The sequence below is a fragment of the Hippoglossus stenolepis genome, chromosome 22, assembly GCF_022539355.2.
Source record: "Hippoglossus stenolepis isolate QCI-W04-F060 chromosome 22, HSTE1.2, whole genome shotgun sequence".
NCBI classification, from domain to species: Eukaryota; Metazoa; Chordata; class Actinopteri; order Pleuronectiformes; family Pleuronectidae; genus Hippoglossus; species Hippoglossus stenolepis.
Window position 1 is genome coordinate 9,579,182 of NC_061504.1, and position 13,011 is coordinate 9,592,192.

The 13,011-nt window shown below is 41.7% G+C and overlaps 1 protein-coding gene across 1 annotated transcript; it reads right to left on the reverse strand.

The window, feature by feature from the left end:
• Window positions 1–2,093: 2,093 nt before the first annotated feature.
• On the reverse strand, window positions 2,094–12,688 carry gxylt1b (glucoside xylosyltransferase 1b). The gene is made up of 7 exons (XM_035146864.2): window positions 12,440–12,688; window positions 11,012–11,219; window positions 10,777–10,908; window positions 10,202–10,453; window positions 9,901–10,024; window positions 9,588–9,760; window positions 2,094–4,321 (listed from the first exon to the last, which is right to left on the reverse strand). The coding sequence occupies exons 1-7, from the start codon at window positions 12,625–12,627 to the stop codon at window positions 4,160–4,162; spliced, it is 1,239 nt and encodes a 412-aa protein (XP_035002755.2). The 5' UTR covers window positions 12,628–12,688; the 3' UTR covers window positions 2,094–4,159.
• Window positions 12,689–13,011: the final 323 nt, after the last annotated feature.

The window sequence follows — 13,011 nt, forward strand, 5'->3', positions numbered from 1 at the left end:
GCAGGTTAAAGTGGAACACTCCACACATCAAGGTCTGCTAACAGGTCTTGGAGAGTACAAGGCCTTTAGTGGCTCCTCATCGCTGCTTGAGGATATGAGCTCAAGGTTGGTGTTACTATAGAACAACACACTGGAATCCCTCACCATTCTATTGGCATTGTGGGTAACCTAGGTACAAGGTGTTGATGGGGAAGACGAATGCAAGAAGAAAGTCAATCCATTAACTGGTTGTGTTTATTTATGAGCAGATTCAATGGATATCAGACCTTTTTTGGTCTGTTTTTACTCGCAAGGACCAAACCATCAATGAGATGTGTTTTAAAGGTTTATTGACGATAATGGAAATGCATGGGATTCTTGAAATTTATTTTTTGCTGTGAAGTCTCATTGGAGTAGGAATCCGCTGTAGGTTTATACAGAAACCAGCCAACAGGGAGCAATCAGGAAACTTTGGCTCCCCTTTTGGTGAGCGGTCATGTTGTCCATCTTTATACACAGTAGATTTTTACAGTATAGATTTTTCTTGCTGCACTTTAGCCCATTAGGTTCTTCCAAAGCTCCTCTGTTGCCTGTGAGTGTTTTGTTGAATTCAGCCCTTTCAGATTATTGTGTGCAATAGTCCACTATTCATGCACTGTACCTGGAATATGCTCATCTGTTTGGGAACATTTCTGTTTTCCTTCAGCAACACAATTTGAGGTCCAACTCTGTTTTCAGACAAGCAATATTGAAAAAGATGGAGCTCTGCAGCGGTGAAGTGCCCTAATTGCTGCATTGGCTATGACAGCCATGCTCTTTTCTTTCATCACTAACACACATCTCTGTCCTTGCACTCATCTCTCCTCTTCAACGTTCTGTCCCGTTACAATGGGGGAAGGAGAAGGGCTGACCTCACCTGGATTATTATTTTTTTTCTCCCGTTGTCCGTCAGAAATACTGTCACTCACGTTGAAGCACATTTAATTATTTCTTCAATGTCCCCTACTTTCACTCACCCTGACCCCGCTGTAAAAGCTGGAGGTCACATATTTATTTTAAATAGTTTCTCTTTGCAACAGTGATGGCACAAAATAAATAAAACCCGGGTTATTTATTACAACATAAAACATGTAGTTTCAGGAAAATGAAACCATGGCAGGATGGACCATAATGAATTTTTCAACATGGTGCTCAATTCAAGCCATTGTCTCCCTGTCTCCCTGGGGACCTGCTCTGTTGCGTGTTGCATTTAAGCACACAGGTCAATAAAGGTAATTGATAAGCTCTCATAACGATATATAGTGATGAATGACGGACATTTCTGCCGCAATAAATCAAACTCGCTCCGGAACCATAAACAGATGGTTGTATCCCCCACCTAATGGGGATAAGCATAAACTCATTCCCCGTAGTCAATGCCATGCAGTGTCACAGGCGGACATCTATACGGCGGCGTTATTGGTCCATCACTTACACTTTATGAGCACCTAGAGCTGGAGCAGGGACGGTGCAGCATCTCGGGCGGCCTGGTCATAGATTATTGGCAAGTCCATCGATCCGGCCGAGGAGCTGATGGAAACATGGCATCAATCTTCTTTAAGTTAGGTCCTTGAGATTCAAATCATAAAAGATGCTTTATATCACAAAACATCACCTAAAATCATGTAATTCTTCCCATAACTATTTCCTACAGGTAAACAAGTGATAGCAGTAATATTAATATATTAAGTTTTTATTATGAATCCAACCAAAATGTATTTATTGCAAATAGAATTACATTTTTCTAAACTGAATTAATTTTCCAAAAGATTTAGTTGTTTAAATGATGAATTATATAATTTGCTGTCTTTGATTTTAAATGACATTCTATTCATTTGCTTTGTCTTCTCGTCTGTTTTTATTTGTCCTCTTTGTGAAGGCTGTTTTGAAAGGTGCTATATCATTAAAGGATTATTATTATTCTGAATAAATTCTCTTTAAGTTTTCCTTCTGGATGAAAAAATACTTTTCCTTCCTCAAAACAAATACTCATATTTCAAAAAAAGCATTAGTGGACATTTGAAAAAAATGCTACCCCCTGGTGGTGAAATATAACACAATGCTGTAGAAAAACAACACAGATCTTTAATGTAAAAAAAAAAAGACATTGCAATTTTAGTAGTGACAAATAAACAAGTAAACAAAGTTAAGTCACAAAGGATATCTTCACTGTATCCAATACACTGACAGATATTTACAACATTTCATCCCTTATTATACAAAATACATTCACCGGTGCAAAACAATAACTGAATAATAGTAATAAAACAAATACTTTGGCATCAGGAGAGAACTTGTAGCTTATTCACATGTTCAATAGTAGTTTTTCTGCATTGTAAACGCTAATGTATGGCAGCTAAACAGTGACCAAGTTAACATGGATAGCCTTTTTTTTATTACCTTAACCTGAAAAAAGGTCATACTCGTGGTAAACGATAATCAAATTAAGACGGGTAGAATATTGCAACTTTAGTTATGTAGACACGTAGCTGCTTAATCACATTATCACGTCACAGCATTTTGCTACATCAACATACGACCTGGGTGTAATCAAGAAGGACAAATGAGGAGGATAAGCTTTTGCAAAATTAGAAAGAAAGCACTGAAAGTGGTAAACTGTAACATCGTACGATTTCAGGTTGGTGTTTTCAAATTGGCAGAATAACGGACGTGTATTTGAAAAGTGGACGTAATGATGTGAGTCAACATGTAAATTGGAATAATATGAATACAATATTCTATTAACGCCATAATTGAAAAAACATCAGGATAAGGTCAACAGTCTGAATATTGGCGGCCATGTTAAAGTGGTCACTGTGTTGCAGAATTTCCATCATATCTGAGTGTCTGGTTGACACAACAATAGTCTGAGGTGACTAATTAATCAGCAGCAATGTTCTTTAAACATTCTTGTTTAAAACATGATGAAATGTAAAAAAAGTTCATTTCAAAAAAGCAAACGACAAACTTATGTGGTGTCACGTGACGCGACATAACAAAACTGACAACTTATTTGTTTGCCTCCCAGGTTAAGGCAACTTCTGTAACATATAAAATAACAAAGAATAGACCAAATGTTTACTTGAGCAAACAGTACTCTGATGAAGGTTTCAAGAAATGCAGAACAATCCCAGAAGGAGTGGTTTCTGAAGGCTGAAAGTGGTCCAGTGCATCTTCTGTCCAGTTCCCATACGGTTTGTCTCTTTTTAATAAGAGTGCTTCACAATGTTTAATAAATTCTCCAATATGGAAAGTCAAGAGCTACTCTCGCACCTTCAGTCGAGAGCCAAAGGCACTGAGAGGATCTCAAGTGGTCAGTAAATTATAAAAACATGCACACATTTGCAGTAAAGTTTAGAGCGACTGTTAGATTTAGTATTTAGCTACAAACTGGCCTACACTACATAAACAGTAGATTTCAGGCATTTACATCACGCTCTTATCCAGAGCAACAGTCTCAGACAACTTCAGCTGCCGCTTTAGTTGGTTTCCATCCACTTGTTTTTATGAAAAGTTTCGATTTGAGCATAAAAACAATCCTGGGTGGAAAACGAAAATTCTTGAAATATCGGTAAATGTGTATCACTAAAAAGAAAATGCGACAAAGTCCATTGGAAACAATCTTTGCAGATAAATCAAGACATACATGGAGTATGTGGCTTCAAGGTTCAATGAGGTTTCTGCTGCACTGACGAGACAAAGAAAGTGCCGGCAAACAAGAACTTCAAATATTTAAGTAGACTAACGTTCCTCCAATTCATTGATGAAAGAAATTACTGGAGAATTAGCGCCCCCCAGTGTTTATAAGAATGAACCAACTTCTAATATTTGCATATGTTGGACATTTAGCTATAAAGAAACTCTACTCATTCCACAGAATCAAAGGTAGAGAAGTACATCCATGATTTGTTTTTGAACCAGTGCCAGTTCAAGCGTCAGTGGCTGTGATTTTGTACATCAGTCATAAGACGTGCTGTTCAAAGCAGGAGAGCTTCAATCAGTTTGGGGGGAGTTCAATTTCCTCCACAAGGACATAAGGAAGGATGTTCAGCCACAAAAAGACATTTTCCTTATCTTGGTGGCTGAGCTTGTTAAAAAAATCCTATTGGCTTCTGTCCCGTCTTGTCTTTCATTTTTTTTGTCACCGTCCACGTGGAGCCTTCCTGTTGGTGTTTGCCAGGCTCTGTGCCAGTGTCTTTGTGAAGAGTGCGTAGGATTTACCACAGTACGTGTGTGTCGTCTTCAACAGCTCCTCTTCTAGAGGATCCAGCAAAGACGTCACCGGGTCGGCGCCAAACGGAAACTGTGACGACAAAAACAAGTCAGTGGTTAGATTTGACCTTGTGTGGTGTTTTCAGATAGCTGCAGCTTGGTTAAAGTATCTCAGTTGTTAAAACTCGCATGATTGAACTTTCACAAAGACTTAAAATGTATAGATGATAGATTTCATGAAGGAACATGCAGACTACAGACTGTTTTAAACAATGGACGACATGACGGGTCCACAAAAGTGAAGCCAAACATCTAAATGGTTACAGTATAGATCATAAACCCCACCTCCTTCATGTTAGTAGATGGGACAAGGACCAAAACAAAAGTCAATCTACACGTTAATGGGGTGAAACCTCATGATTGAAAGCCGACACTGACCCGCGATAGATCCACCAAATTACATCACTAGTGCAAGATGGCATCACCCATATCTGAGATATTTTTGGCTTCATTTTTGTACAGTGGGAGAAAGTGGAGATGTGAAGTCTTCATCCTGGCAGAGGAGCTACGTCTTCATCAGTTCTCTTTTGAAAACCTCCACATTCTAAATGCCCTTAATTTGTTGCCGTTTTTTGCCCAACCTAACCTCTACTCTTTGGAAAAGTTCCTCATTGATGTGAGCAGCCTCCAGTTTGCTCTCTCTATCCCAGTCAGTCCTTCTCCTTCTTGAGCTGATTGCCCACCTCCTTTACAAAAGGCTACTTTCATCTTGAAGGCTGTGCTGTTTTCAAGACCTTTTCTTTTTGGATTGTCAGCTGTCCTCAAGTGTCTGCACAGCCTCCAGTGTTTTGGCCTCAGCTAACTCTTGGGAGCATGCTGGTGGTTTCACGCTTCTTCCATTTCACAATTATTGAGGCTACTCTGCTCCTGGGAACACTAAAAACTTGAGAAATATAAGAAATGGTTTTATATCCTTACCCTGATCTATATTGTCAAGGTCTAAAGAGAATTCCTTCCCGTCCCTTGATTGGTTTTTGTACCGACGTGTGTCAGTTCAAATTGCCACAGTTTTTAATACACCTCAAGGACAAGTACAGCAAACACAATGCACCAGAAAACTATTTGGAGTCCCATTTTAAAAAAAAAAAAAAATAAAAATAAAAAGTGTTTGTAGATTGAGAGATTTGGAAATGAGACTTAAGTTTTAGATTTAATAAATTTGAAAAAAATAACCACCAAAAGTGTGGTTATGGGGGATCCAGGGAAGACTGATGGGCTATAACCCCATTTAGTGCCAGTGTTGTTATTCTAAATAACTACATATTACTTTTACTAAAAGACACTGGACATTCCATAAAAATGCAAAACAAAATCTTGAAAAGGAGACGATACACAGTTTTTGATGTGGTAAAACCGAGTTGTACTGATCTGAATTTTAAAAAGATAGAATGATATGAGAAAGATTTGTGTGCATCCATCTGGTCTCGTGATTCCAGGTAAGATGTATCCTCCCCTATCCCCTTCCTGTTTCTTAGGAAAGCTGGACAATGAATGGCGGTAGCCTAAAGGTAGTAGTTGTATTCTTGGAAACTTAAAATGAGCATCTGAAGTCCCAAACCAGAGTCAAAACTCCCCCGAGGACGCCTCTTGACCCCCTGCTGTTCCGGCGGAATCGATCAGATTCCCTCTGTAACTCGGCAAACTGCAGCTCTGGGCAGCATTTGGCCTTGGAAGATGTCTTCCCGTGGATACATTAAAAAATAAAACCTGTGAGGCCCGCTGGACTCTTGGACGGAGCTCCACATCTAATCTGATCGGTCAGCCGGGTAAAACATAAAAAAAGGCGTCCACATTGTTGTTGCAGCCGGTTTTATGCTATGGGCTTAACGTCCAGTGATAACTGGGGATTACGGGCGAAATTTGATGTCTTCCCAATAATGAAGGAGCCTTTACAATGCTCCGAGGAAATCAAAGAGGAATTACCATTTTTTTTTTATGCCGGCTCATTTGCTTGCGGTTTGGTCCCTGATATTGGGTCACAAAGAGAATGTTTTTATGAGAGTGGACACACACGCACACACATGCATGCACCCGCCGGTCATAAAGTTGCATTTACAGTTGCTGTATTGATTTTGTGCGGCTGATGGGGGGGCTGTTGATGTGCAGACTCCCGACTCTGGATGTACCATCGGCTGTAAAATTTAACTGCCGCTTCCCGGGCTCCGCGTTTCGCAGCGGAGGGAGGAGAAGGTGCTTTTATGACGGACAGACTGCTGCGGTCTGTTTGAGACGGGCGGGCAGACGGACAGGGAGGAGCACCGCTGTTTCTGTTCCATTTCCTTTGTGTGAGGATGAAGAGCGCGGACAATGATTTTACATTCGTCAACACTTAATTGAGGATGAATTAGCCTCATTTTAAAGCTACTAATTTTAACTATATAAATGTGGCAGAAAAACAGCTTGTGAATTGATTTCTCCCAAAAGTCTATATCTCCGTCTGTGTCTTCTTTGTGTTTGGCTCCTCTTTTTCATTCTGAGTTAGTCGTATTCATTTTAGTTTTTTTCCCTTTATGTATTCTCACGAGGGCTCAATCACACATTTTCTGTATATTTTAACAGGGGGCGGGCAGGAAGAGTTCTGGAAAATTTTGCTTCAGGATGAGGAATTGACCAAGTAAAGAACCAGGAAAACTAAATACACTGATTAACTTTTAGCGTTGAAGTGAAATGTTGTACATCAAATATTGTGTCTTAGCGTCGTCGCGGTAACTGTCAATAGCAACACTGTGCTGTTCCCAGGCCGACGATAACGACCGGTCCTTCCTCGCCTGTGCTCTATATGTGAACAGTGATTCCCACCTCCGAGGCCTCAGCTTTCCAGGAAGTGCTCAAACATTTGCCAGATTCAGTCTTTGCTTTTCACAAGTGCCTGATTTAAGCACAACTCCCTTTCTTTATGACTTTGGTCTTTTGTCTGCTTTCCGTTGAAGTCTTGTACTTCTTAAACTTTGACATTAGATAAGCAGCCATTTAAGAAAATTGAGAAATAAAGAGTATAAAATCTACTTCTTTGCTCTTTTACTTCTGCTGGGCATTTGAAACCGCTTTCCCTGGCCAGTTTCTGAACTTTCCCTCTTTTACTGAGCTGCCAGAGTCGTCCCATCCTGTTCGTTATTCACTCCGCATATTCCCTGAGGTTCTGCTGCGCACGCAAAAGCTGAAACGGATGAAATGGTCCGACCCGTGAGATTAAACACGCACAGAATCAATCCATACTCCTCCATCCTCCTGGCAAACCAGACTTAATAACCTATCTATCAAAGTATCAACACCTACCCAGGCTATTAGGGGAAAAACAGTTTTAATGCATGCTATGGTCCTCGTGTTGGGGTTCTACGCTCATCGAGCCAGTGTATCAGGACAGGTGCACGTGTGTCGACTGCCATAATTGATCCTGATCGTATAAAGACTTAACTGCAGGCCATAGATAAGGTATGGATCCGCCTTCGCCGTGATCTATGTCCAATAGTTAGTTAATAGGAAAGCAATGAGATGGCGAACAGTGATGGCTTCATTAAGCAAATGCCCCTCCTGTCGTCGATATCATTACGCTGCTGGTAAACAACACATAAACATCCTCACAGGGGAAATTAGTGCTTGTTACGATCGTCTGCCGGTATTTTTACAGTGTAGAAAACTATCTGCTGTCACCAGCAGTTTAAAGGAGACATATTATGATTTTTCAGTCTTTCCCAGACCCTGTAGTGGGTTGTACATGTGTTTGTGAATGTATACGTTGTGCATGGCTCAAAATCCCAAAGTCTGCAGCAGAGGTACTGACAGAGGAGCTGAATCCGGCATGAGTCTCCTTCTGCTGCAGCAATGAACAGAATAAAGAAACTAAAGTGTTTTCTGAACATTGGAGTCTGTAAAGCTTTTTCAAGTAGTGCCCCAAAAACAAGCATAATGAGTCTCTCTTTAAAGTTGTTCAGGGTCGGAACCCAATCCAAAATCTCATCTCATCCCTCGTCGGGGAAAGACAGGGAGCAGTGGAGGAGGGCAGGTGGGTCGCCGGGGGTCAGAAAAGGTCGTCTCCCATCAGATGTTGCTCTAAATTACACCTGAGGCACTTTGAAAAGGCTCAACACGTCTTATTTCACCTTTATGTACCTGAGAGCCATTAACGGGCTGACGGAGTTTCTTGCAGTCACTGTTGTTAGTTTGTTTTTTAATGAGTGGGTCTGCAGGGAAAATATAAAGGAGGCGTACGAACTTTAATCCTGAGGAAAGGAAAATAGATGCTCAGAGAAATGTATCTCTTTAGCACCAAAATTAGCAGGTATATGTAGGTTTTTAACCCGCAGGTAAACTCGTGTGCGTTAAACCAGGTGTCATGTTTCCATCACTGCCGATTAAAACCAGTGTCTACTGCAGAGTAACTACAGCTGGAAGTAAATACCGATTGTACATTTTACTAGTTTTATTTTCCTGTCCGCACCTGATCTGAACCAAATTGCACACACTATTGCTCATAAATCGCAGTCCCCTAAACATGCCTGATTTGTCATCAAGATCCATGAATTATTCTCTGAGAAATCATGGAAAATGTTGAAAAGTGCCTAAAATCTACCACCGACATTAAATGGGATCCTTCCACAAAGTATCGTGGAAATCTGTCAGGTAGATTTCACGTAAACCTGCTAACTAACACAAAAACAAACACTGACCTTGGCAGAGGTAATAAAGTATTTTCAGTCAAAAGAGTGAGATCCTCTAATCAAACGATATCAAGCTTCCTTAGCTCTTCCTCTTCAACCATCAATATCTGCCTGTATAACTGCTGCGGGCTGTTAAAACATAAAACTCTGAGACAAAGCCTTTAAAAGCCATAAATACAGAGGAACAGACAATAAAACCTGACTTTTTTTTCCTCCCAGTTAATATTTTAGATTATTGACATTTTGGGTTATCAAATTAGATCAGACGCACTGCGAGTTTCTTTATGTCTTCATTTCGTCTCGGTAATAAAAAGAAATTGATCACCCAGGCCAAGCGGAGGTGCAAGAGCCATCTTTCACGAGGTGTGGACAAAATTTAGTTTTTAACAAATTAATGGAAGGGTAGTTAATTTAACAACGTCAAATAACATTAAGGGAGATGGATCTGCTCTTTTTTTTTTTTAACCTTCTTTCATGAGTTCTGTGTTTTACTTCTAACTTTTCCAGCACATAAATACAACTGTGTCTAATCTGTGCCCTGGCTGAGGGAAATAAGGAGACCTGTGATGCATATTGAACTCGCGGGGCTTGAGTATGGACTCGAACCTCGGTTACACAAACACGACGGGGTGTGCTCACTTTTCGTATGGCCTCGTACACGGCTCGGAAGGCGGGCTGCTTGTGGTCGTGGTAAACCCCTCGGTTTCCGTGCAGTACGTACACGCCGTCCTCCTCGGCTGAAGCACAGTTGCTGCCATAGATGCAATGATCGGGACGGTAATTCCACTTGCACGGAAACTCCAGCAACGTCTCTGCGAACGGAAGTGAACACAAACATCGTAAAGTAACAGATATGATATGCAGATGTCTAACATTACTGTGTACATGTTGACGATATAGTAATATCATAGTAATTCCCCCTTTTAATTGTGGTCTTGTTCATTCTCCTCACCAGGGTTGTGGTGGAAAATGATATTGAGAAGGTCCTGGTCCCCCCAGGTTATGTTCAGTTTGTATTTCTGGAGCAGAGGCATCAGCAGCTCCTCCCAGCGCAGCCCCACAGACGTCATGTCGTTCTGTCAACACACACGAGAATCAACAGTCAAAACTCTGTAGGTATTAGTGCGGAGCTTCAGTTTGCAACAGCATCGAATGGATCCGTGGTGGACAACTGCAGCAGGAGAAGGACATCTAGTGGCCACTTATGGTGGTACACTGATACACTGGGCAAAGTTCCCCCTCTCAGCCCCTACCTTAAAGAACGTGTTCCTCATCCTGGTCATGTTCATGAGCATGACCCCCGAGTTAATGCCCGTCCTGCCGTAGAAAGGGTGGCGGGCGAAGCGGTTGTACCAGGCGATGCGGGGCTCCTCGTGCTCGGGGGCCATGGCCGCCAACTGGGAGGAATTGAAGCGGGGCAGGAACGCCCACAGTCGGTCTACGGGCTGCAGGAAGAGGATGTCCGAGTCCACGTACACGACCGAGTCGATGTCCTTGAGGATCAGCTGCACAAGTGGAGAGTGACACAGACGTTAGTCACTCAGAATATGGAAATAGTGTGGATGCTCTGCAGTGTTTTGATTGGTGCATTAAATTGGTATGTGCTGCTCAGGGGAATTTTCCTCTTATTTCATGACACTACATTTCACTATAATGTTCCTGAATATATTGAGGCAAAATGTAGCTTTTCATTTATTTACATTTATAGCAAGTATTAATTCATGTCAAAATTCAAATTTGTATTTTTGCAGCCACCATCTCAAATTGTTCACAGAAAACCCAGAATAGAATCAGGTCAGAGTTAAACTGGGGTCTATCTGAAACTCACGGGTAAGAAGAGCCTCTGAGAAGCGCAGGGTTTGAAGAGTTTCTTCCACTCGGCTGCGTTGTCACTGGGGAAGCTGATGGAGTAAACTGTGTACTTGAACCTGGAGCGAATGAATCCAGGCCACGAAGCCAACTGTGACAAAGACGGGGGTGTTCAATAATGGACATGGTCAACACAAACTCCGGGTCCCCAACACTGTTTTCCAATTTAAAGATTCCAAATGTTTCCTACTCACAGCTTCCATGAAGCTGGTGTGGAGCTGATCTTCAGCAAAGATGTGCAGGTCGAGTTGTCTGATGCTGAAAAGCACAGCGGACTTGATCATGGTGAGGGTCTCCTCCAGCCGCTCACCACAGGCCACCACAGCCAGGTGCATGGGGGGCTCGGGTCGGCTCTGGACGCTGCCGCCGGCCTCCACCTGACCCCGCTGACGCATGACGTACCTGTGAGAGAGAGAGTCGCACAAAAGGATGTTTGACAAATTTCGGGAAAAACACACACGTTCAGTAATTTATTTATGGGTACGTTTTTATTTGCTATAGAGATATTTCAAGCACAAGGCTCTTCCACCTCCTATAATAGTTTGAAGTTATCAAGTTTCCTGACTTGCACTTTTTTGTAAGGTAATCGGAGTCCTAACTTGTAATCCTGCATTGTGAATATCCAAGCACAGTCTAAACTGAAGGCTTCATCAAGGAAAAAACATTTTAAAAATAATAAAAGGTTGTATAACACAAAACTTGCACTCTAAATATCTTTTTTTGGGAAATAACATGAACCAAATGTCAAGCTACCAGATGACATTTTAATAAATCCTCCAGAGAAATACAAGGACGTGACCTTGATTCTTGAGTCTGTTAAGTACCTAAACTTAACAATCTAGAGAAGTCCAACTTTTTTTTTATTGTGAAGTTAATTGTCAGGTACATTTTCTTCTGCCTTAAATGACTCAAAGTATTGTTTGACTGAAAAGCACCAACGTGTCATTTAAGAAAACAAATACCATCATACTCTGGTCCCATTTATGACCAATTGTAGCTTTCCTCTATCTAATGACTGTTCCTGACCTGTTGGCCAATCAAACAATTAATGGAAACTTAATTAGCTCCTCCCATCAGGCCCTCTCCTAAAACCCTTAGATACATAAACAGTGAGGTGTGAACACCAAACGGTTTATTGGCTTGTGTCAACCAACTTCAAGGTGCATCTACTATATCGTCTTCTTCCTGCCTACCACCAATCATCTACTTGTTATTGTTGTTTTTTATAATGGCCCTTACAAAGTGCTTAACAAATAAGAAAACAAAACATCAAATACAACCAGCAAATCAACACAATAACATGTCAGATCAAAGGCAACACATTTAACACATCATTTGAGAAAGGAAACACAATGATCGCTCAAAACAATCCGAGTAAAAATCAAAAGTAAGTTTGGGGAGATGGTTTTAAAACGTGACTTGTCTGCAGCCATAGAGAAAGTTGCGGCTGAATGACGTGAACTTCAGTGCAGCAGCGTCACATTCCTGCACATACCCAGCACCGTGCACAGTCCATACAAACACGCGCGTGTGCACTATTATAAAGTGAAATGCAGTTGTATAGATTTAGTTGTATAGATTTCCACTGGAGACCTTTGAACACGCAGACACACAAACTGTACCAGTGAAGGTTTCGGGGCCCAGTTTGGTCCGCGGCCCCTCGTCTGGCTCCGGGCACCGGGATGAAGCCGCTCTTCGGCCCGGTTCCTGCGACAGATGCGTCCGTGTCCTGAAGCTTATTGTACACGTACAGACCCGAGAAGACGGCGAACACCGTGCACAGCGTCAGTGCGCGACCGTAGCGCCGCATGATGGAGTTTAAAGACGCAACTCGGGACGACAGTCATGACACAGAAACTCACCACTCATAATAAACGTGAGAAGTGGTGAGGCACTTCCGGTTACAGTTTAGAAAATAAAAGTCGTGTTCAGGATTATCAGGTGGAGAAACTACACCCTCTGGTGGTCATGCCTGTCTTTTTTTAAAGGGACAATGCACTCATTATCTACTCACCACTATGCCGATGGAGGGGTGGGTGGAGTGTTTGAGTCCACAAAACACTTCTGGAGTTTCAGGGGTAAACAGCGTTGCAGCCAAATCCAATACAACTGAAGAAACAATGCAATGCAATTCTTGTGTCACAGGTTCCCTTCTAGCCATGCTCCAAAATATTTGAAAAACCACACAAGCAAA